The 22,081-nt window shown below is 40.2% G+C and overlaps 1 protein-coding gene across 9 annotated transcripts in view; it reads left to right on the forward strand.

The window, feature by feature from the left end:
* SPATA18 (spermatogenesis associated 18) overlaps positions 1-22,081 on the forward strand; it is a 43,380-nt gene that overhangs the window by 1,027 nt on the left and 20,272 nt on the right. For 3 of the 9 annotated variants that reach the window (XR_009211821.1, XM_032150932.2, XM_058434100.1), the window contains exons 2-6: positions 8,118-8,223; positions 8,474-8,589; positions 9,903-10,015; positions 17,515-17,610; positions 19,274-19,513. Coding sequence is in view for 8 of the 9 variants with exons in the window: in XM_032150932.2 (XP_032006823.1) it covers positions 8,118-8,223; positions 8,474-8,589; positions 9,903-10,015; positions 17,515-17,610; positions 19,274-19,513 (671 nt within the window). In the remaining variant the exon portion in view is untranslated. Of the gene's footprint in view, positions 1-8,117; positions 8,224-8,473; positions 8,590-9,902; positions 10,027-17,514; positions 17,611-19,273; positions 19,514-22,081 lie in introns of those variants that run through there. The other 6 variants (XM_032150940.2, XM_058434113.1, XM_058434110.1 and 3 more) reach the window with 6 other exon arrangements.

A 22,081-nucleotide genomic window follows, 5' to 3' on the forward strand; every position in this document is an offset into this window, starting at 1 on the left:
GCTTGTGGGCCCGGCAATTGAGGCACAGTTCCAACACCAGGGCGGATTCAGGCCTTTTTCCAGGCATTTGTGAGAAGCCAGTATTCTGTCACCAAACCCATGAGCACTTTTCAAATCTCATTAATCCCTACTCGCACCCTGGCTCCCCATAATTCCCCCCTTCCCCCAAATAGAACTGTGAGTGTTGAATTTGCTTTACATTCGGTCGGTCCGTCTTAAATAGGGATTTCCCCTCTTACATAATAAGTGGAGCAGTCAGGCAAAAGAACTGTGGGCCGGAAATTAGCACCCCCCCCCCCCCCGCCCCGTTTCTACATTTGGCTCTGCATGGAACTAGCTGAATGACAAATTGAATGTCAAATTCAATGTCAAATTATGTTCCTTCTCTGGGTCTTAGTACCTCATCTGTGAAATAGCAGAGATTGGTCTAGATGATATGTAAATTTCCTGTTCAGATTTTAATTTTTTGAGCCTAGATTAGCTTGTTTCTGAGATCCTGCCTGTTATGAGGTCCTTAGGCTTCCGCATTCACCCTTTAACCAGTGCTCGTGAAGTGGAGGGGAGCTCAAAGAGCAGCTACAGCTTTCTCCTTAGCCTTCCTTTCTAGTGCTTCCTGTTCAATCTCTTTGCTCCCTTTTAAAGAACCAGCGCTGACCATTCCTTCTCCATTAAGAATTCTGGAAAGTTAAAATGACCTCTTTATCATAAAAGACTTGCGTTCCCCCCAACTAATTTTAAAAGTACCTACTACTTAGTTTCAGGAGGTTGAGAATAAGAAATTCTAACATGCATACAGTATTTACCCCTTTTTTTGCCCAGTGGCCTAACTAAACTCTGAATTTTAAAAAACATGTTGTTTGTCACAATGTTTATTACAAACAACGCTAGTATTTGTCTGGAACTAATAAACAATTATTTTAGAAACTCCCTGTAAGTGATGAGAAGTGCCTTAGTTTATTACATTTTCCTGTCTTGATAACATCCCATTCTCTGCTCTCATTAAAACCATTTCCATCCAGCTATTCCCTTCATCTCTCTACAGTAGAGGCTGCACTCACAGCCACCAGTGTTTTTCATACCTTGTGGCCACTCCCCAGGTTCCATCATTTCTCTTGAGTTTGCAGGCATCTTTATCACATTGGAATGTTGACACCTGTATTCTTCCCCCTCCACTCCTGCTTCATCTCTTACAACTATGCTATTGAATCTTATTTCTATAGGATGTGTTCCCATCTGAGCTCTCACTTCTCCAACTGCCCGTTGGACATCTTTCAATAGTGAATGCTATTGAAATGCTCAAAATGCTCAAAGTCAAATCTGTCCAAAATGGAATTTAGCCTCTCCCATGCCCCAACCACAGGTCTCATTTTTCTAAGTAGTCTTCATCATTATATGCTCCACTCCATTTTCACCATCATAATCTGTTGGTTCTAACTTCAAAGTTCATACAGAATCTAAACACTTTTCACCACCCCCACTGCTACCACCCTTCTCCATCCTTGATAATCTTTCACCTGGATTATTACAAAAATAACAACCCAAAGAGACTCTTCTAAATGTCAAGTCAGATCAAGTTACTCTTTTTGCAAGACACTCCAAATTTCCTATTTCAGTCAGAAGAAGCCAAAGCTCCTACAATGATCTTCAAAGTCCTACACAATTTTGCCCCTTTAAGCTCTTTAACCTTATCTGTTACTCTCTCCCTTGCTCAGCCCACTCCAGCAGTACCAGCTTTCTTGCTCGTCCTAGAGCAATGCTGTCCAATAGAACTTTCTGTGATGATGGACAGATTCTATATCTGCATTGTCCAATAAGGTGACTATTGGGCACTTGAAATGTGGCAAGTGCACACTGAAGAACAGAATTTTTAATTTGACTTAAGTCCAATTTAAATTCAGATAGCCACATGCAGCTCATGGCTACTGTCTCAGACAGCACAGTTCTAGAGATGCGGACATGCTTCTGCTTCAGGGCATTTTGCACTCACTGTTTTCTCTGCCCGGAAAACTTTTCACCTGTTAATATTTGAGTGAGATAGTAACATCCTTACTTTCTTAGGAGAGCTTTATTTCTTAGAAACGGTAACAACCTGCAGGCTGGGAAGCAGGCCCCTGCTGAAACCAGAGGCAGGCACTTGGAAGTAGGAAAGGTAAGACAGGAATTAATGATGAACGGGTTGGCCACATGTATACATATTCAACGGGTAATATTCATGAAGGGGGAACGCTCACAAGCATAGTAAGCAAACATTCATGTTATGTTCATCCTATATTCATTTTGGGGTAGAAGCTTAACATTTAAATGTATTACAATTAGGCCCTATACATCAAAGGTGGAGGCAGGGACATGAAGGAACTTAGTGTACAGCCTCTGTGGACCCGCCAGAACCAGCCTATGGTCCATGGTCTCTTATCAAGAGAAAGTTACTGAAATCAGTCTCTTATCCAGTCGAAGTTGCAGTTATGGACTGTGGAACATAGGAGGGGATCAGTTAGTCAGAGTCTGGTGGTCAGTGAGTTGCAATTGTTTTAACATTGTTTATCTCGAGGCCAGTGCTTGCTTAGCTACTAGATAAAAAGAAAAAACCTTTTGACAATCAGAACATGGTTGATTCTTTATGTGTAGGGGTATGTGACTTAATCCTTGCCTGGCATGACCTTAGGTCTTTATCTTATTGCTGTAAAGAGTCTGTTATATTAGTCTTAAGATCTCTATTTTAACAGTAGCTTCATGCAGTCCAGAAAATTTTGCCTGTAACAGAACTAGCAGTATTTTTGCAGCAATCATGGTAACAAAAGGAGGCTCTTAGCCCATATCTGTGTCACAGGGGTTAGTAGCTTTAAAAGAACATATCTTTATGTTAATAATGTTGGTGGTTATATTCCTGAATATTTTATTCTTTTTTATTAACCCTTGCTTTCCTATCTGCACAAAGCCATTAGAATGTGTTTGAAGTTTACTTATTTCAGTTCTACACTTACAACATGGAAAGTTCTTATTCATTTCCCTGCCTTCATTCATGCCCACTTCCAATCCAACTTTGATACAGCTGTTTGAGGCATCATTTTTATGGCTCTCATTGCCAATACTAGTGATTCTCAACACAGGCAAGGTATTGTCCCCTAGAACATTGTTTTTAAAACTTACCTACAGGACTCAATGCATTTTACTTCACAATATAGCACACATAAACCCTTATATTTAAAAACTCAAGTTTCACTAATAATTCTTAACTTTACTCATTGTGGTATGTTTTTCTATTTTCTTTTTAGTATTATTTGCTGTTTAAGACTCACTAAGTTGATTTTGTTACCCACTAATGCTGTGGTTATCAATCTTCATTGCATATAGGAATTATCTAAAAAGCTTTTATGTTTCCAATGACCAGGCCCCATACGAGAGCAATTAAATCAATTTCTAGGAGTGGGAGCCCACAAAGCTCCTCAAGCAAAGGCTTTCCTGAAACTGCATGGCCCTTACCAGCTTCTCTTTTGAGTTTTACCTCTGAAATCTGGACCAATTTTTATTATAGTAAGTAGCATGTGTTTTTGCATTTATTTTCGTGTTTGTCTTAGACTATAAATTCCTCCAGGCCAGGAGACATTGTGTCCCTAGCATCTACTGCATAGTGGCGTCTCCATAAAATTTCTTGAGAGTATAAATGCATGAATAAACCATGCCCTTCTGCTTCTTGAAACCATCTCCTTCTTTGGCCTCCTTATTCTTCTTCATCTTGCTTCCTGGGTGTCCTCTCATTTCTGATTACTCTTGTTTTGTTTTTTATCCAGTGGCTCTTCTTACTCAGACCACTTCTGACACAGCAAAATTGCCCCTTGTTCTGCCCTCAGCCCTCTCCTCACTCTTTCCTCTCCCTGGTAATCTCATCTGTGCATGTGGCTTCTCCACTCTCCCATTTGCTGAAGCCTCGCAAAGCCACAACTTCGAGTCCTGTCTCTCTTCTAAGCTCCAGACTTACTTTCCATCTGCTTTGGGGAAAGCATTGTGGTTGAGAGCTCAGCTCCAGTGCTGGAGGCTGCAGGAATGGGTCCCCACAATTGTCTCTTCAAATTACTTAATTTGTTTTTCCTCAGTGGTGAATTTTGGATGATGATGGCATCCCATTTGTAGGATTGTTCTGAGGATTAAATGGAGCCATGTGCATAAAGCTCTTAGCACAGGGCCTGGCTGGCATAGAGTAGGTGATCAGTAATTATTAGGTACTACTACTGGACATTCCATCTGAAGGTCCTGCAGGTCCCCTCACTTGTTCAAACCCAAACTCAAGATTATCCCTGTCATACCTCTTACTCGTTTCTAAACTCTCTGACCTTCTTAGGTAATGCTGAAATCAGTGGGACCTTTACTGGCACACGTGTAATTTGGGGCTGAGAAGGACCTTTGGGAGACCCTTGGTATGTCTACAGCCTCCAGCATCTCTCAGCTAGATGGTTATACCCATCTCCCTCCCCACCAGACTCACCCTGTGACCCAAACTCTAACTGGTCTGCTTTTGCCAGACAGATTTTTGTAACATGCAAAGCAAATATGAGCATGTCATACCCACCTTCCTCTGTTGCACCCTTAAACATTTTGATGATGGAATAAAGCCCAAGACCCTTAATGTGGCAAGTCAAGTCTTTCAAACTTGGTCTCTGAACACTGTACTCACTTTCCTCTAATATGCCTTGGTACCTTCTGTTCCTCCTCTGGAAATGCCCTTCCCTCTTACCCTTCACACCTCACCAGAGGTTATTTTGCTGCTCCTATAGCTTGCTATCCACACAGAGCACTTAATATAAACTCTAAGTTAATGATTTATCCCCTATGTGCCTCTTGTTCTCCATCTCATTTCCCCATCTAATTAGTTCACTGACTTCAGGCAACTTTTTTTTTTTTTAATATAGCTATGTTTCCTGAGCTTTGTTTCCAGGGCCTTACATATAATAGAAACTCAATGATTTGTGAATGAATAAACCTGGAGAGTCTGTGCTTTGGAGACAGTATAATTAGTCCATATCTTTGCTCTGTTTGTCTTGTGTGGGTATGTGGGTATGTGTTTACTAGAATAATGTGACCCTATTGCAACTTGATTATCTTGTGCAATGCTTTGTGTTCAGAAGTTGCAGCATGTTGTAACATGTCTTGGGAAGGGGAACTGTGTGACATAGGATATTCTCTCCTAGTTATTTAAGATGTATTTAAAAACTCATATGACCACCATTCCTCTGGGTACCCAGTATGTACCAGGCACTGGTCAAGGCATAGGAACAGATAGTAATGATACTACAGTAATGCTTCTAATTATTGTGTATCTCTTTTACGCTAGACTCTGCTCATGAGATCAGCTACTGCCTAAACAGGAGGAAACAGAGCCTCATATTTAAATGTCTTTTCTAAGGGAATGCAGCTGATAAGTTGAGAACCAGATTTGAACAAAGATCTGCCTTATTCCTAAGCCACTGGCTCTTTTCAATACTGCATGCTACCTCATAGGTGCCAATTGATGAACATCTTCTGTGTCTGAGGTGCTGGGCATGTATTATTTTGATTTAATTCTAATGCTCTACAAGGCATTATTATCCCCATTGCATGGGAGAGGAATGGGCTCAGAGAAGTTAAGTAACTTGTGCAGGGTCACATAGAACTGTGGCAAGCAGCAGAGCTGAGATACTCATGTTTGCTTGACTCCCAAGCTCATTCTCTGTCCACTTAGCACATGGAATGATCTAGCCAGAGGGCAAAAGGCTTGTAAGCAGGTAATTGGAGTTCAGTGTAATAAGTGCAGGTATAAAATGGCCAGGGCAAGGAGCTGCTGAATTAATGAGGAAGAAATGGAGATAGTTGTTCAGGCTATGGGTTTTAAATGCCCTATCATGTCAACATTACACTGTTAAATCATTCATTCATCAACTGTTGTTTAGACCCTTCAATTTGCTAGGATACTAGTGGCAATAGATACAAACATGAGCAAAGCAAGATCGTTTTTAAAAAGAACTCACGATCTTTTTGGGAGGAGAGATTAGATGGATGAGATGGAGAAAAAATGGCTACAGGAGAAATCAATGCTACAACAGAATTAGTCACCAGGTAACATTTACCAAGCATGGAAATTAAACCAGCTACCCTCTCAGTTACAAGTCCATCCCATCCAAACTCCATGCCAGGTGTGAAAGGCTCTCCAGGTCAACTTGCCCCCGCCAACCTCTAAATGACCTTCTGTGCCTCTGCCACATTGACATATTCAAGGTTGCTAAACTTGTTCCTGTCACAGAACCTTTATCCTTGCTGTTCCCACTGCCTGGCATGCTCTTTCCCTAGTGCTGTGCTTCCCTGAATCTTCTAACCCAGGAATACTCAAGGGTCCCCTCCACAGAGAAGCCTTCCCTGGATGCTCTCCCCATTCACTCTTGGTTGCATCATCCAGTCTTCCGTCTACTCCCAGCAATAATCATGATCTAAAAGTCAGTATAGTTTAGTAGTTAAGAGCATGGGCTCTGGAAGCTGGGCTGCTGGGGTCCAATCTCAGCTCTGATAATTTACTAGCTGGGTAGCCAAGAACCAGTTACTTAACCTCTCTGTGCCTCAGCTTTCTCATCTGAAATGTGAATGATAATAGTTCTTCTAGCTCCTATTGTACTAGTGAGAGAATTAGCTGAGTTTATATATGCAAAGCACTAATAGAGCCTGGCATATAGGAGAGATATAATGAATACAAAGTGAGTGAATCATCTCATTTACATGCATCCATCCAACACACAATGAGTCTGAATACAGGGGCACTGTAGAATGCAGGAGTGGGAATACAACAACCAATAGGACAGGTCCAGTCTCTGTCCTCAAGGAGCTTCCTGCCTGTCTGAACCATTTCTTTGGTTGATGCAAATGTGCATTTGACTTGTAAACTTTTGCCTAGAGATTATCTCAACTTTTCTCTTACTCCTAGTTTCTATCTGCCTTGTACCCTGTTTTCTGTTCTGGGATTTGTTGTGTCCAGGAGGCCCCGAGGACCAATGCCTTACTGAGCCCTGAGGTGACACATAAATTGATGCATTTTTACAACCACATGATGTTTGTTGCTTGTAGTTGTATTCCTTCTTCTAGTGTTGGAGTCAGTTAGAGGTTTGGCTTATGTTGAAATGGTAGAATTTTTCAAAGGAATGAGGAAAGCAGAATAATACCTAAAAGCTTCACTTCTTGGCCTCCTTGTGTTCTGTTCTCATTGCTTAGTATGTTTCACAACCACTGGAACCACCTCCTTTTCCAAGTCTGGCTAATTTCATCTTGGACTAGATTTCACTTCCTCTTGGAAGCCTTCCCAGACTTTCCAAGACAATGGACTCTTGGGTAGAGCTTGCACTCATCTGTGTAGGTAAGACTTATTATTCCGCGGCAGGGTAACTGGCTATTCATCTGTCTGCCCCACGAGTCTGCAAGTGCCAAGTCCCTTATATCCTCAACCCAGCAATACCTTCTTGCTGTTAAGAAGTAATGTTCTCTATGCATATATAATATATGCAAATTGAATTTATGTAGAGGACAGGAACCAATAAAGCAGGTAAATTTGGCAGTCATTTGTATTGTCTTATAACAGGTCTATTTACTTTTTAAATGTATTTTTGTAGGGTTTTACTGAGTAGGATTATTGCTATAAAAAACAATCTCCAAATCTCAGTGGCTTAACACACACAAACCCACTTTCTCAACCATGTGAAAATTCAGTGCAAGCATTCAGTCAGCAGCCTTGCAAATCTTGTGGCTCCATCATCCCTTATGCCCTCAGCATCCTCTCGGCTCTTCTGCATTCAGTTGGCAGAGAGGACAAGAAAAAAATCTTTCAAGAGGTTCTCTTCTGGGCCAGGCCCAGGCATATATCACTTCCCATCCAGTTAACCAGAATTCAGTCACATGGCCACACAAACTGCTAGGGAAACTGTGAAATATGGTCTAGTTGTGTGTCCAGGAGGAAAGGGAGATAGGTTTTTGTGACCACACAGCAGTCCTGCCACAAGAGCATACCAGAGCCAGACAGCTCTTGGGTCAAGTGAGGCCGTGGTCTTCCTGCAGTGGGTCCCAGAGTGAAGTAATTACCCTGGTTATCTACTGTTTTGCCCTTGCAGACAAACACGTGTGATCAAAATCTAAACCATTGCCTTGAACTCATTGAGCAAGTTGCCAAGGTACAGGGACAACTCTTTGGGATCCTCACAACAGCAGCCCAAGAAGGTGAGAATGGCCTGTAATTTCCCATCCAGTTCTGCTTGCCTTTCTCTCTTTTCTTGGTGCTTTTTTTGTGTTCTTTGACTGTTGGTGTGGTTGAGTTTCTCTCACTGACCTGATGTGTGTATTCTCTTTTTTTTTTTAAATTATACTTTAAGTTTTAGGGTACATGTGCACAACATGCAGGTAAGTTACATATGTATACGTGTGCCATGTTGGTGTGCCGCACCCATTAACTCGTCATTTAACATTTTAGGAGGACGTAATGATGGTGTGGAAACAATCAAGTCACGCCTTTTGCCTTGGCTGGAGGCTTCCTTTACTGCTGCTTCCCTGGGAAAATCTGTTGACAGCAAGGTCCCCTCTCTGCAGGTAGGGATGCTGAAGGATAACCCTTGACTTTCTGAACAGTGAGATAAAACGAATCAGAAACCTCCAAGAGAAGAAGAGGACTTAATTCTGGTAAACTGACAGAGTGTCACACTTTGTGATGGATACTGGTGGTTTCCATGGGATGGTGTTAGTTTTTGAACAGGTGGAGATCAGACTAGAAAGACAGCACATACCTTGCTTAAGGCATCCGCATCATTACATCTGGGCAACCAAAACATTAGTTACTTTACTTTTAAACATTTATATGGATTTACCTATAATCCTTTCTAAAACAGAAGTATTTAGAAAGCATTTAGTCTGTTCTGAGAAAACCAAACATCACATGTTCTCACTCATAAGTGGGAGCTGAACAATGAGAATACATGGACACAGGGAGGGGAACAACACAGCAGGGCCTGTCGGGGGATTGCAGGGGTGAGGGGAGAGAGAGCATTAGGACAGATAACTAATGCATGTGGGGCTTAAAACCTAGGTGACAGGTTGATAGGTGCAGCAAACCACCATGGCACACGTATACCTACGTAAAAAACCTGCACATTCTGCACGTGTATCCCAGAACCTAAAGTTAAAAAAAAAATAAAAAAATAATAATAACAGAAAGCGTTTAGTCTGTTCTGAGCAAGAGCCTTATAAGATAGTGGCTGAAGGATCCCTGCTTGGAGATCACTGAGCAGAAAACCAGTCCCTCTTTTATAGCGCTGGGTAGGTATCTAAACATTTATGTCTCAATTTTCTTATTTGCTGAATGGAGACAATGGTTTTGCTGATCTAATAGGGTCATTTGTGAGAATTAAATGTGATAAGCACACTAAACAAGTTGCACAGGGCCTGACACATGTTAAGTACTTTATAGACATCAGTTATCATTAAGTAATTTTTTTCCCTGAGAATTTATGGACGCTTCTCAGGTTTTTATCCTCTGTGTGGGTGTTATTCTAGGTATAAAGATGTAGAATGATGTTTCAAACTCTTTTTGGAAATTGAGGTATGATTTATATTCAGTGAAATCCATAGATTGCCATTTCAACAAATGCATATACCTGTGTAAATTCCCATCTCTACTGGAATATCAGACATCTCCATCACTCTAGAGCATTTCTTGCACCTTCCCCAGGGCAACCATCTTCTGATTTTTATCACTCTAGATTAATTTTGCCTGCACTAGAGCTTCATGTGCATGGAGCCGTGCATAATGTGCTCTTTGGAGTTGGGCTGTTTTTTTAAAATTCATCAATGTCATTTAATGTATTCAGACTTTTTTTTTTTTTTTTTTTTTTGGTGTATCTTTCCAGGACACATTTGATAGGGAGAGACGTAAAGATCCCAGTCCTCGGGATCGGGATGTGCAACAGTTAGACCCTAATTTGAACTCAACCAGGAGTCAACTCAACCAGGTTCAAGACGAGTAAGAGGAATGCAAGTTACCTTTTTCCAAAAAGAATTGTTTTCAATTTAATTAAGTTTTAAATTTGAAAGGAGAATAATGGCTCATATAAAATGTGGGCATTTGCAAATGAGTAATATGATTGTGTGTGTGTCTGTGTGCGTGTGTGTATGACAGAGAGAGGGAGAGAGAGAGAGAGAGAGACAGAGACAGTTTAGAGTCATTGGTCAGTGTCTGTGGATTTGGGGACAGGATATATTATGATACATGGTCCCCTGGTTCCTTCTCTGGAATTCCTTCTTCATAGGCACATCATCAGCCCATATTGACAAACAGGTAAAGATTGTTAGACAAAAATCTACCTTTTGGGAGAAAAATTTTAAAAAAGATGCAAAAGGGAAAGAATAAAAGAGAGTGAACGATCAGGCAAAGAGGAAAATTAAGAGAAAGGCAGCAAAAGTCAAATGAAGCAGGCTGCATCGATCTGTCCATTATACTCATTTAGGGATGTATGTGCGCCTCTCTGAATCCGAGAGAGTCAGAGTCTTTTAAGAAAGGAAGAATTCAAGATTTTGCAATAACTATTAGTTATAAGAATGTATTTTTTAAAAGTTAAGCAATTCCAGGCAACAGCACATATCAGATGCATGTTGTGGGCAGAGCCAGGGTAGCAAGCTTAGGGAATCACTGCAAAGAAAATTGTATGTAGACTTTGGGTTTGTACTTGAGGCAGGTAGACAAATATGTATGAAACTGTGTTGGACATACCTAACAAAAATCCATCAATGGGAATTTCTCCTACCACAACATTGCTTCATTGGTGACATAAATGGGACAGAAAGGAAGTCTTTTTTTTTAAAAAATTAATAACTAGTTAAGGCTTGGGATGGAATAATGTGTGGTGCTCTGCCTTGTTCTCTGATGACATTTCCATTTTTCTAAGGAAAAAATCTCTATTGATTTGGTTTTGCCTGATTCTAAAAGTAATACAAATTTCTTTCTCAAAATGCATACAACAAATAAAAATTGATGAAAATCACTTGTTTTCTTGTCCCCATTAACATTTTGGTATATTTTACTCCAGACATTTTTCTTTGTGCCTGCACCTCCACACATACCCATTCGTATTTCCAACTGGAGTCATAATCAATGAGCAGTTATATACCTGAAGCAGTCAAAATTTATAAATGTAATATGCAAAATGCATAAAATATATAATTTATTTCAACCAATGTGAGCTCATTTTGAAGGATTCTTCAATAAGCCACTTCAAGGTCACGCAGTCATTTTTGGTTTATCGTAGTCCATTTTCTGTAAACATTCATCTCATTCCAAGTGCAAACATGCATTAAGAACTGTTTTTGCCCTCTCATGGGGTCTCACTTCCCCTCATCCTTTCTAGGGAAGGGATGCTTGCATACTCTCCTGGTGATGGACATGAGGAGTTTTTGGTCTTATTCTGCCCTCTGGGTTCTTGCTGGCCTTAATTTCGTGTAGGCACTAGTGTCTCGTGCTGATGGGTCCTGAGTTGTGCATGTCTTGTCTGGGTAGGTCTCCTGGGTCATTAGCTAGCAATGGCTGCAGATGACCCTCCGTTTTCCTCTAGTTGTGAGGCAGGGCATCAAAACTTTACTGGTTCTTGATGGCTGTCAGCACCAGTAGGGGCCAGGGTTTCCCACTTCTCTTTCTTGTTTTAGTGACACTGTTGTTACCTATAAGGGGTACCATAGATCAAGAAACTTAATGCATGCTTTAAAAAAACTTTTCATTTAAAATAATTTCAAACACAGCAAATCTGCTAGAATAGCCCTAAACATTTCCATATGCCCTTTCATATGCCTTTTGCCCTACATGCTCTATCACGTATGTGTTCCTTCTCTTTCTATATATATATATATTCTCCCCACCAACCATTTGGAAGTTGCATACATGAAGATGCTTGCTGCTTTTCCCTGGATTTCTTAGTTTTTATTTTTATGTTATTTCAATAGATTTTGGAGAACAAGTGGTATTTGGTTACATGGATAAATTCTTTGGTGGTGATTTCTGAGATTTTGGTGCACTGTCACCTGAGCGGTATACACTATAGCCAATGTGTAGTCTTTTATCCCTCACCCTCCTCCTTCCTTTCACTCCAAGTCCCCAAAGTCCATTATATCATTCTTATGCCTTTGCATCCTCATAGCTTAACTTCCACTTATAAGTGAGAACCATATGATATTTGGTTTTCCATTCCTGAGTTACTTCACTTAGAATAATGGCCTCCAGCTCCATCCAAGTTGCTGCAAAGGCCATTATTTCATTTCATTGTATGGCTGAGTAGTATTCCATGGTGTATATATACCACATTTTCTTTATCCACTCGTTGGTTGATGGGCACTTAGGTTGTTTCCATATCTCTGCAATTGCAAATTGTACTGCTATAAACATACACGTGCATGTGTCTTTTTCATAAGATGGCTTCTTTTTCTTTGGGTAGGTATGCAGTAGTGGGATTGCTGGATCAAATTGTAGTTCTGCTTTTAGTTAAGGAATCCACATTGTTTTCAATAGTGATTGTACTAGTTTACATTCCTACCAGCTGCATCAAAGTATTCCCTTTTCTCCACATTTACTCCAACATCTATTGTTTTTTGATATTTTAATTATGACAATTCTTGCAGGAGTAAGATAGTATTGCATTGTGATTTTAAATTGCATTTCCCTGATAATTACTGATGCTGAGCATTTTTTATATGTATATTGGCTGTTTGTATATCTTCTTTTGAGAATTGTCTATTCATGTCCTTTGCCCACTTTTTAATGGGATTGTTTTTTTTCTTGCTGATTTTTTTTGTGTTCTTTGTAGATTCTGGATATTAGTTCTTTGTCAAATGCATAGTTTGTGTATATTTTCTCCCATTCTGTGGGTTGTCTGTTTACTCTGCTGAGCAGAAGTTTGTTTTTGTTTCATTGTTTCTTCTGCTGTGCAGAAGCTTCTTAGTTTAATTAGGTCCCATTTTATTTATTTTGGTTTTTGTTGCATTTGCTTTTGGGTTCTTAGGCATGAATTCTTTGCCTAAACCAATGTCTAAAAGAGTTTCCAGTGTTATCTTCTAGACTGTTTGTGGTTTCAGCTCTTAGATATAAATCTTTGATCCATCTTGAGTTGATTTTTGCATAAGGTGAGAGGTGAGGATCCAGTTTCATTCTTCTACATGTGGTTTGCCAGTTTTCCCAACACCGTTTGTTGAATAGGGTGTCTTTTATCCACTTTGTTTAGTTTTAACCCACCTGTGGTTCTTATTCTGTTTTTAAATTTAAGGTATCACTAAAAGAATTTGTTCTCCCCATTCTATGATAGCCAGCTCTCTCTTCCCTCCCTTGCTTTGCCTACTTGTCTCTTAAGCCAGGGTGCTGCCCACTATGGAATGAATGGGCCACCCAAGGAGGTTCCCTATGTCTAACCTTGTAGAGACTGGTTTGGTTCTGACTTAGTTCCAAAATGCAAATTCCGATAATTATGGGCAAATGGCCACAAGACTGCACAGATTTGATGAACCCCCAAGCAAGGGAAGACTTCTAGATTTTATCCCTGGATTCTGGTTATGAATCTTGCTTTTCCTCCTCTCCTATATCAAATCTATCAGAATGTCCAATTGAATCTATCGCCTAAACTTTCACACTAGCTCCTTTCTTTCTATTCCGCCACCCCTGCCCTGGTTCAATCCTCTGTTATCTCTTTCCTGAACCAATTGCCTTCCTTCTAACTGGCTTCCCCACTTCTATTCTTGGTCAACCACCGTCCATTTTCCACTTAGCAAATATGTATATTTTTTATTGTATCAAGTCATCCTTCTTTTTTGTTTTTGTTTTTGTTTTGAGACAGAGTCTTGCTCTGTCACCCAGGCTGAGGTGCAGTGGCGCGATCTCGGCTCACTGCAAGCTCTGCCTCCCGGGTTCATGCCATTCTCCTGCCTCAGCCTCCTGAATAGCTGGGACTACAGGCACCCGCCACCATGCCCGGCTAATTTTTTGTAATTTTAGTAGAGACGGTGTTTCACCGTGTTATCCAGGATGGTCTCGATCTGCTGACCTCATGATCCGCCCACCTCAGCCTCCCAAAGTGCTGGGATTACAGGCGTGAACCACGGTTCCTGGCCATATCAAATCATCCTTCTGATTAAAAGCTGTTAGTCTCCTCCTTTTTAAAATATTATATTTTATTTTAATTCCAGGATACATGTGCAGGATGTGCAGGTTTGTTATATAGGTAAATGTGTACCATGGTGGTTTGCTGCACAGATTAACTCATGACCTAGGTATTAAGCCCCACATGCATTAGCTATTTATCCTGATGCTCTCCCTTCCCCCAACCCCCAACAGGGCCCAGTGTGTATTGTTCCCCTCCCTGTGTCCCTGTGTTCCCATTGTTCAGCTCCCACTTATGAGTGAGAACATGTGGTGTTTGGTTTTCTGTTCCTGCGTTAGTTTGCTGAAGATAATGGCTTCTAGCTTCATCCATTTCCATGCAAAGGAAATAATCTTATTCCTTTTTTGGCTGCATAGCATTCCATGGTGCATATGTACCACATTTTCTTTATTCAGTCCATCATTGATGGGCATTTGGGCTGATTCCATGTCTTTGCTATTGTGAATAGTGCTACAATAAACATACATGTGCATGTATCTATAATAGAATTATTTATATTCCTTTGGGTATATACCCAGTAATGGGATTGCTGGGTCAAATGGTATTTTGGTTCTAGATCCTTGAGGAATCACCACACTGTCTTTCACAATGGTTGAACTAATTTATATTTCCACTAACAGTGTGAAAAATTTCCTATTTCTCTGCAGCCTCACCAGCATCTGTTGTTTCTTGACTTTTTAATAATTGCCATTCTGACTGGCATGAGATGATATCTCATTGTGGTTTTTATTTGCATTTCTCTAGTAATCAGTGATGTTGAGCTTGTTTTTATATGTTTGTTGGTCGCATAAATGTCTTCTCTTGAGAAGTGTCTGTTCATGTTCTTTGCCCATTTTTTGATGGGGTTGTTTGTTTTTTTCTTATAAGTTTGTTTAACTATTCTCTTCCCTTTATACTTAGAAAAAAATTCTAAATTTCTCACCAGGGCTCTCATAGCACCCTTCCTGATCTGGCTGTATTTCTGCTCCAGTGTTATCTCCTGTCACTTTCCCCTGACCCAGTCTACTGTCTACTTTCTCGCCTTGAGGCTTTTGCCTGTGCTCTTCCATTGTCTGAAAGAACTTTCCAGTCTTCCACTGGCTCTTTGCATGCCTGCCTCTTTATTATCCTCCAAGTCTCAGCTTAAATGTGCCTTTCTCAGAGTCCTTCTGTGACCACCATACGTTGAAAGGTCTTTCTTCTCTCCTTTAATTCTCTTTCACAGTGATCTGCTTTTCTCATAATAGCACTTATGAGAAAAGTTAGAGAGTGAAGTCACAACTGGGAACTTAAAAAAATAAATAAATAAACTTGCTTGCATATTTATGATCTATCTCCCCAACTAGCCTGGAAGATCCAAAGGGTTACTGTCTTGCATTGCTGAATTGACACTGTTGTATCCCCAGTACTGAGCATCATGCCTGGCTCATAGTAAGTCCTCAATAATCTGCTCAATGAATGAATAGATATGCAACAAAACATTTAAATAGAATGTCAGCCTGATTAAAACAATTGTTAGCATATGAATATACTTTTCTTCTCTCTGTATGTCATCCAAGCACGTGAAATTAGCATGTATGTTTGCTTGTATGTGCATCCGCTTGTATGTGTTAGGAGAAAAATACCCAAGTTCTTCATTCCTGCTTGCATCTTCCTCCTTTTCTTGATCCATTTTCTACAGTTCATTTTCTCTTGATAAAAATGTTCATTTTCACATATTTACTTTTAAGAACTTGTTACATCTTTATATTTGAATTAAATATATTAGTTTCCTTTCAATCTCCAATAGCCATATTATGCAGTTAATACTATTTTGTGCTTTCTTTTCATCTTTAGACATTTCATTCATTCATTTCTCATTTAAAAAATATACCATGTGATAGGAACTGTTTAGGTACTGGGGATAGAGATGAACAAAATAAAATTATTGCCCTCTAATAGTTTATAGTGTGAATGCAATGAGGTAAATGTGAATGGAGCGCTGAGAAGGGGAAACAAACTTTGCTTGAGAGAATTGGGGATACTATGTGGAAGGCCCTTGCCAAGTGGGCATTTATTAGAGGAGGAAGCAGGTGGGGGATGGAATTTTCGGTGTCTGGTTAGGATCTGTAGGATTGACAGGGATGCTGTTAGCACATTATTTCTCAGGCTGCTTCACTCTCTAACTGAAAATCCCAGCGTTTTGCCTTCCACTGTTCTTCCACCTAGAGGGAAGGATAAAGGCTGCTGTGAGTTTGGAAGGCAATTGCACTATCTTAGCCTCAGGACAAGTGCTATGATACCTGGCAGGGTCAGAGAAGTCAAGAAGACTTTGTCAATTCAAGTCTCACTGTTCTGGGGCAACTTCATTGAGGACCATTGGTCTTCATTCAATATCATCTATCTCACTTCCTTTTTTTTTTTTTTTTTTGGAGACATGCTCTTACTTTGTCACCCAGACTGAAGTGCAGTGGCACAGTGATAACTCACTGCAGCTTCAAACTCCTAGTCTGAAGAGATTCTCCCACCTCAGCCTCCTGACTAGCTGGGACTATAGGCACACACCACCACACCTGGCTAATTTTATTTATTTGTTTTTTATAGAGACAGGATCTCGCTATGTTGCACAGGCTTGTCTTGAACTCCTGAGCTCAAAAGATTCTCCTGCCTTGGCTTCCCAAAGCGTTGGAATTACAGACATGAGCCATTGCACCCAGCCCCACTTATTTTTTAAACTAGATAGACCTAACTAATACGATTTATTATGATTTGTCTACCATGAAGAGGATTTGAAACTAACTATGACAGAGATACAGTGAAAACTCAGAGAATTTGTGCTCAATAAGTAGTAGAAGTCAGAGGCAGGAAGACATGAAGTACTTGATTGTCAAGATTGATTGTGAGGACTTTATAGGTGGGCACAAAATTTTTTTAAATATTGAAGAAGTCTGCAGCCCCACAGTCCAAAGCAATAAAAATCAATGTTGGTATATTATAGAAAAATGGAGATTTTGTAGAGAAAGCCAACTTGGGGCTTTGATGTAATTAGAGCAGATGAATTAGGTGGGTGAGAAGGAGAAATTGAACAAGTTTCTTTGTCCTTTATATTCTAATGCTAATAGTCTTTTGGGGGTAGTAGCTCTATAATTTCCTAGTGTTTGACATTGAGCAAAAGTTGGTAGCATGTTTAACATACAAGTCCACCACAATATTTGCAATATTACCTGATTGAATGCAGATGTCTTTTAACTTGATCTTGTTTATGTAGAACTGTGTCATATACCAGAAGTTCCTAAGTGAGCCTCCGCCTTGATTTAGAAAGTCTGCCAATTTTGAAAAATCTATCTTCAGTTACTGATTTATCTTACAGTCTGGCTGAAACTGAAAAGAATCTTGAAGAAACCAAGAACAGATCGGCCATATCCCTTTTGGCTGCAGAGGAGGAAATAAATCAGCTAAAAAAGCAGTAAGAAAAAAATTACAGGATTATTATAGCTTAAATCATTGAATTGAGCTTTTTTTGGTGCTCCATTACAACATGAAAGAATCTGTTCACCATCAGAGAGAAAATGCAGAAATATTTTTATTAATTATATATATATATTTACTACAAAAATATTACTTGTCTACTATAGAAAACTTTCAAAGTACAACATACTATAAAGGCATATAAAAACCCTTTCATAATTGCAGAGCCAGTGACTGTTACCATTTTACATTCTTTCCAATTAATATATTAAAAATAGAGTTGATACTACAGAATAAAATATGTAAGTACACAATTTTGGATCCTAACTTTTCACCTGACACTGTTTTCTCTATCACTAAGAAAAAATACTGCAGAAGTTGGTTTTAAATAGGTTCATTATGTTCCATCATTTGGAGATTTCCCTCATATTGAATATTTACTTGTATACTGATTTTCAACATGGGAAATAATATTGAGATAATTTTTGTGGAAAAATCTCAATTGAACTGTCAGATTATTCCTTAAAGATAAACTTCTAGAAGGGGAAAATAAACATTGATCTTTTAAGGTTATACCTTCCTGGATCTTAATTTTGATCTCCCCATCCCAAAAGAGTAAGTGGGGGATGTGTTTTACACACACACACACACACACACACACACCGCTTTTGATTATCTTCGCACGAGTTCCGATGGTTCTGATTTCGTCAGGAACACCCAGAAATCTTAGCTAGGAACACTGTTCTATTTTCTGCTTCTGTCTTCCCCTTCCTCATCATTTTAATCTCTAATTTCCTATTTGGTATACCTTCTCAAATCCATCAGTCATATTACTCATCAATTACCTATAGCATCAATTCTGTTCTTTACTGCTTGTGGTGCAGCTTTTCATTCTATTATATCTTTAGCTTCTTTGCATCCTTCTTAATCTTATTAACTTTCTTATCTTCTTAATCTTACCTTTTCATCTTATACCCTTGTCATTTTCATCACAGCATATTCTCTTCTCCCGGCTTTTGCTCTTGTTTTATGGTGGCCATGATTCTTTGTATCTTGATAAGGATGCCAATTTTATTTCTAAAGATTTTTTTTGTTTGCTACATTATTTTCATAAGTTCACACTTCTAGCTAGTTTTGTGGATGTTATTCAATTTCCATTGTAGTTTTCTCTCATATTCCAACTGTTCAGAGAATCAAAGATTCTAAGTAATATTAAATATTCCAATTAATATGTTAAAAATAGAGTTGAGACTATTGAGAGAATCAAAGAACTAATGAGGGTAGGAGATTATATTTTAGACCAGCTTCCTGAATAGCTTTCGGAGGTCAAATGAGCATGCAGTTAAGATCTGTCCAACATGGGACAGTATGACTATGGGTCCGGTGTTTTTGCTAGAGGATCTGCATGAGTGTCCTTTCTTTAGGAACTTTTCCCCATGCAAGCTGCGGACATGGAGTGGCACCCTGACCCTGGCAGTTCTGCTCCTTGCTAATTTGTTCATTCACGTGTATTTCCATGAGAGTTTTCCAATGCAATAATGGCAGGCTGAGTAGCCTCTGTTGTTAAGCATGCCAATTGCTGCTTATGACCTTTCCTTCCTTCCTTCACTCCCTCCCCTCTCCTCTCTTCCCGTCCTCTGCCCTCTCTCTTTGCTGTTCAGGCTTAAATCGCTTCAAGCTCAGGAGGATGCCCGCCACAGAAACACAGATCAGAGGAGCTCAGAGAACAGGCAGTCAGAGCCTCAGAGCTCGGAGGAGCGGAACTTTGAGCAGTGGAACTCACTCAAGCGGAATGCCGACCAGCGGGACACAGAAGCCATGTCCGATTATAAGAAACAGCTCCGAAACCTGAAGGAGGAGATAGCTGTTCTGTCTGCTGAGAAATGTGCACTCCAAGGAAGGTCAGACAAACTCTCAAAGATCTTCTCATTTAGGCTCTTTTTGCTGAGTTAAGGGGTCGGGGATGGGGAAATAAGTAAAATGATAAAATGATACCCTGAACCAAAACCTTAGCAATCTGCCAAGCTTTGAATTGTAAAGGGACTGTTTTCTTAACTGCACCCCTTCCAGAGAGAGAAAATACCTCCTGCGTTGCCAGCACTTGGACACTGATTAACTTTGGGCTGAGAGATATGTAGAAGGAAAGTTCTTTTTTTTTTGAGACAGAGTCCTGCTCTGTCGCCCAGGCTGGAGTGCAATGGCATGATCTTGGCTTACTGCAACCTCTGCCTCACGGGTTCAAGTGATTCTCCTGCCTCAGCCTCCCAAGTAGCTGGGATTACAGGCATACACCACCATGCTCAGTTAATTTTGTTTTTACTTTTAGTAGAGATGGGGATTTACCATGTTGGCCAGGCTGGTCTCGAACTCTTGACCTCAGGTTATCTGCCTGCCTCCACCTCCCAAAGTGCTGGGATTACAGGCATGAGCCACCATGCCCAGCTATAAGGAAAGTTCTTTGGCCTGAAACCAGATTTGTGCGGGCCTATGGTGCAAGAGGTGGTACCCTCATGGAAAAAATGTTCTGTAATATGAGGGTCATTTTCTCTGAGGCCTGGGAGTCCTCTCTCCAGGGATACTGTCCATTTCACTGCAGGGTATTTCCCTTTTATATCTGACTTTGATGGCACGTGTAGGTGAAGAGTTCTTGTGAAATCCCTTTCTACTTATGGACAGATTTTAAAACAGGTCATCCAGACAGTGTTAAGTAAGGACAAAGTAGATGTTTCTCTGGAGTCTCTGCATTTCCCTTATTCTTTTTAACAACCCCCCTCAAGCCCCTAATGTGTTCTGCTCCAGGCTATGAGAGCCCCCATTCCCATTCTCTAAATGTCACCACAGTCTTTAATTTTGGGGAATCATTCTGTCAGTGTTTTGTTTGTGCCAACTTGTATTGGCTTCCAAGAACCTATTCTGTGCCTGTTTGACATGGTGGTAGTATTTACACCACGGGAATTGGCAAACACCATAAATAAGTCTTGCCCTACCCAACCCAACCTCCCTGGCTGTTGTACTCAGTTTTGCATTACCTTTTGCCAGGTAGTTTCTTCTGTAAAACCTCCCTTTATGGAGACCCATTTACTTCAGGCTAGCTAGTCTGATAATTTACTTCGTACTTGAGGACAATATAACTTTTTACTGATACAGTAGTTTACAATATACCCAGTACTTCCACATGTATTTGCTCATCTGACCTTCCAATCCCCACCTCCACCCTAAAATAGGGCAAAAGTTATGTATGTGAAAACTGGGAATTCCAGCTACTTAGGAGGTTGTGGTGGGGAAGACTGCTTGAGCCCAGGAGTTCTAGACAAGCCTGGGCAACATGGCAAGAACTCATCTCTAAAAAAAGTTAAAAAAAATGAATAAATTAGCTGGGTATGCCTGTGGTCCTAGATCCTCTGGAGGCTGAGGCAGGAGGAACTTTTTAGACCAGGTGTTTGAAGCTGCCGTGAGCTATGATTGAGCCAAGGGATTTTTGGAAACCAGTCAGTAAAGGTTCTGGCCCAGTTTTTGTTACTTTGGGAGAGTGTGTTTAGCCATTTGGCTTGTTTGAAAATTTCTTGGACGTGAGTTTCCACTTTTCCAGGCACATTAATGTAGATCAACAGGTTTTACTGATGACAGCAACTTGTTCAGCTAGGAGATAATCTAGAGCTCGTCTATTTCAAAAACCATTTCTGCTAGTGAGCCTAAAGACTTTTCTAGCAACAATAGACTTGCACCAGTATTTGCTAAGCCAGTATTTCAAGGGAGGTGGTAAGTTCCTATAGTGATTGCGATAGTTCCCACAAGTCTGGCCACAATAAATCCTAGGGTCCTTTTTCTTCTAGAATGGGATTCTAGATTGGAAGTTATGTTCAGGACAGTGATTTGGGTGGGAACTATTGTACCCGGAGTACAAACACCATAATGAAGAGAATTATGAAGATAGAATAAAGCCAAAGCTTGAAAGGAGTTTAAATAACTTTTAGCAGTGCCGCAAAGCCATAAGAGCCCAGGAGGGGCAGCCAGGTAATATGGTGTTGATTGGTTTGATTAAAATGTTGGAAACAAAGGAAAGGGCCCTCTTGACAGTTTTTGAGAGGCAACATATGAGAGGAAAAGTCATGTTAATGTCCCAACTGGTTGGGTGAGTAGGGGGCGCGGCGGTGGTGTTCAAAACCAGGGAAGTGTATGTGCAATGGATAGGATATAAGTGGCATGATGGTTATTTCCGACGTTGGTTATATCATTCTAGTAACATACATGAGTGGTATTAGGAGTGCAAGGGGTGGTGTATACTGGAGGCCTTACTATACTGGTTTGTTTGAAAGGCTTAAAAATTGGCAGTGATGAGATAGATTCAGAGTTTTGTTGTAAGAGCCTAAGGCCTCAAATGGGTTAATGTTACCCACAGGAGTACCATTATAACAGGGTGTACATCCTAAAGTCACATTACAAATTAAAGAAGTTCCAATGATATTATA

This window comes from Hylobates moloch, unplaced genomic scaffold, assembly GCF_009828535.3.
Source record: "Hylobates moloch isolate HMO894 unplaced genomic scaffold, HMol_V3 SCAFFOLD_2, whole genome shotgun sequence".
Taxonomy (NCBI): domain Eukaryota; kingdom Metazoa; phylum Chordata; class Mammalia; order Primates; family Hylobatidae; genus Hylobates; species Hylobates moloch.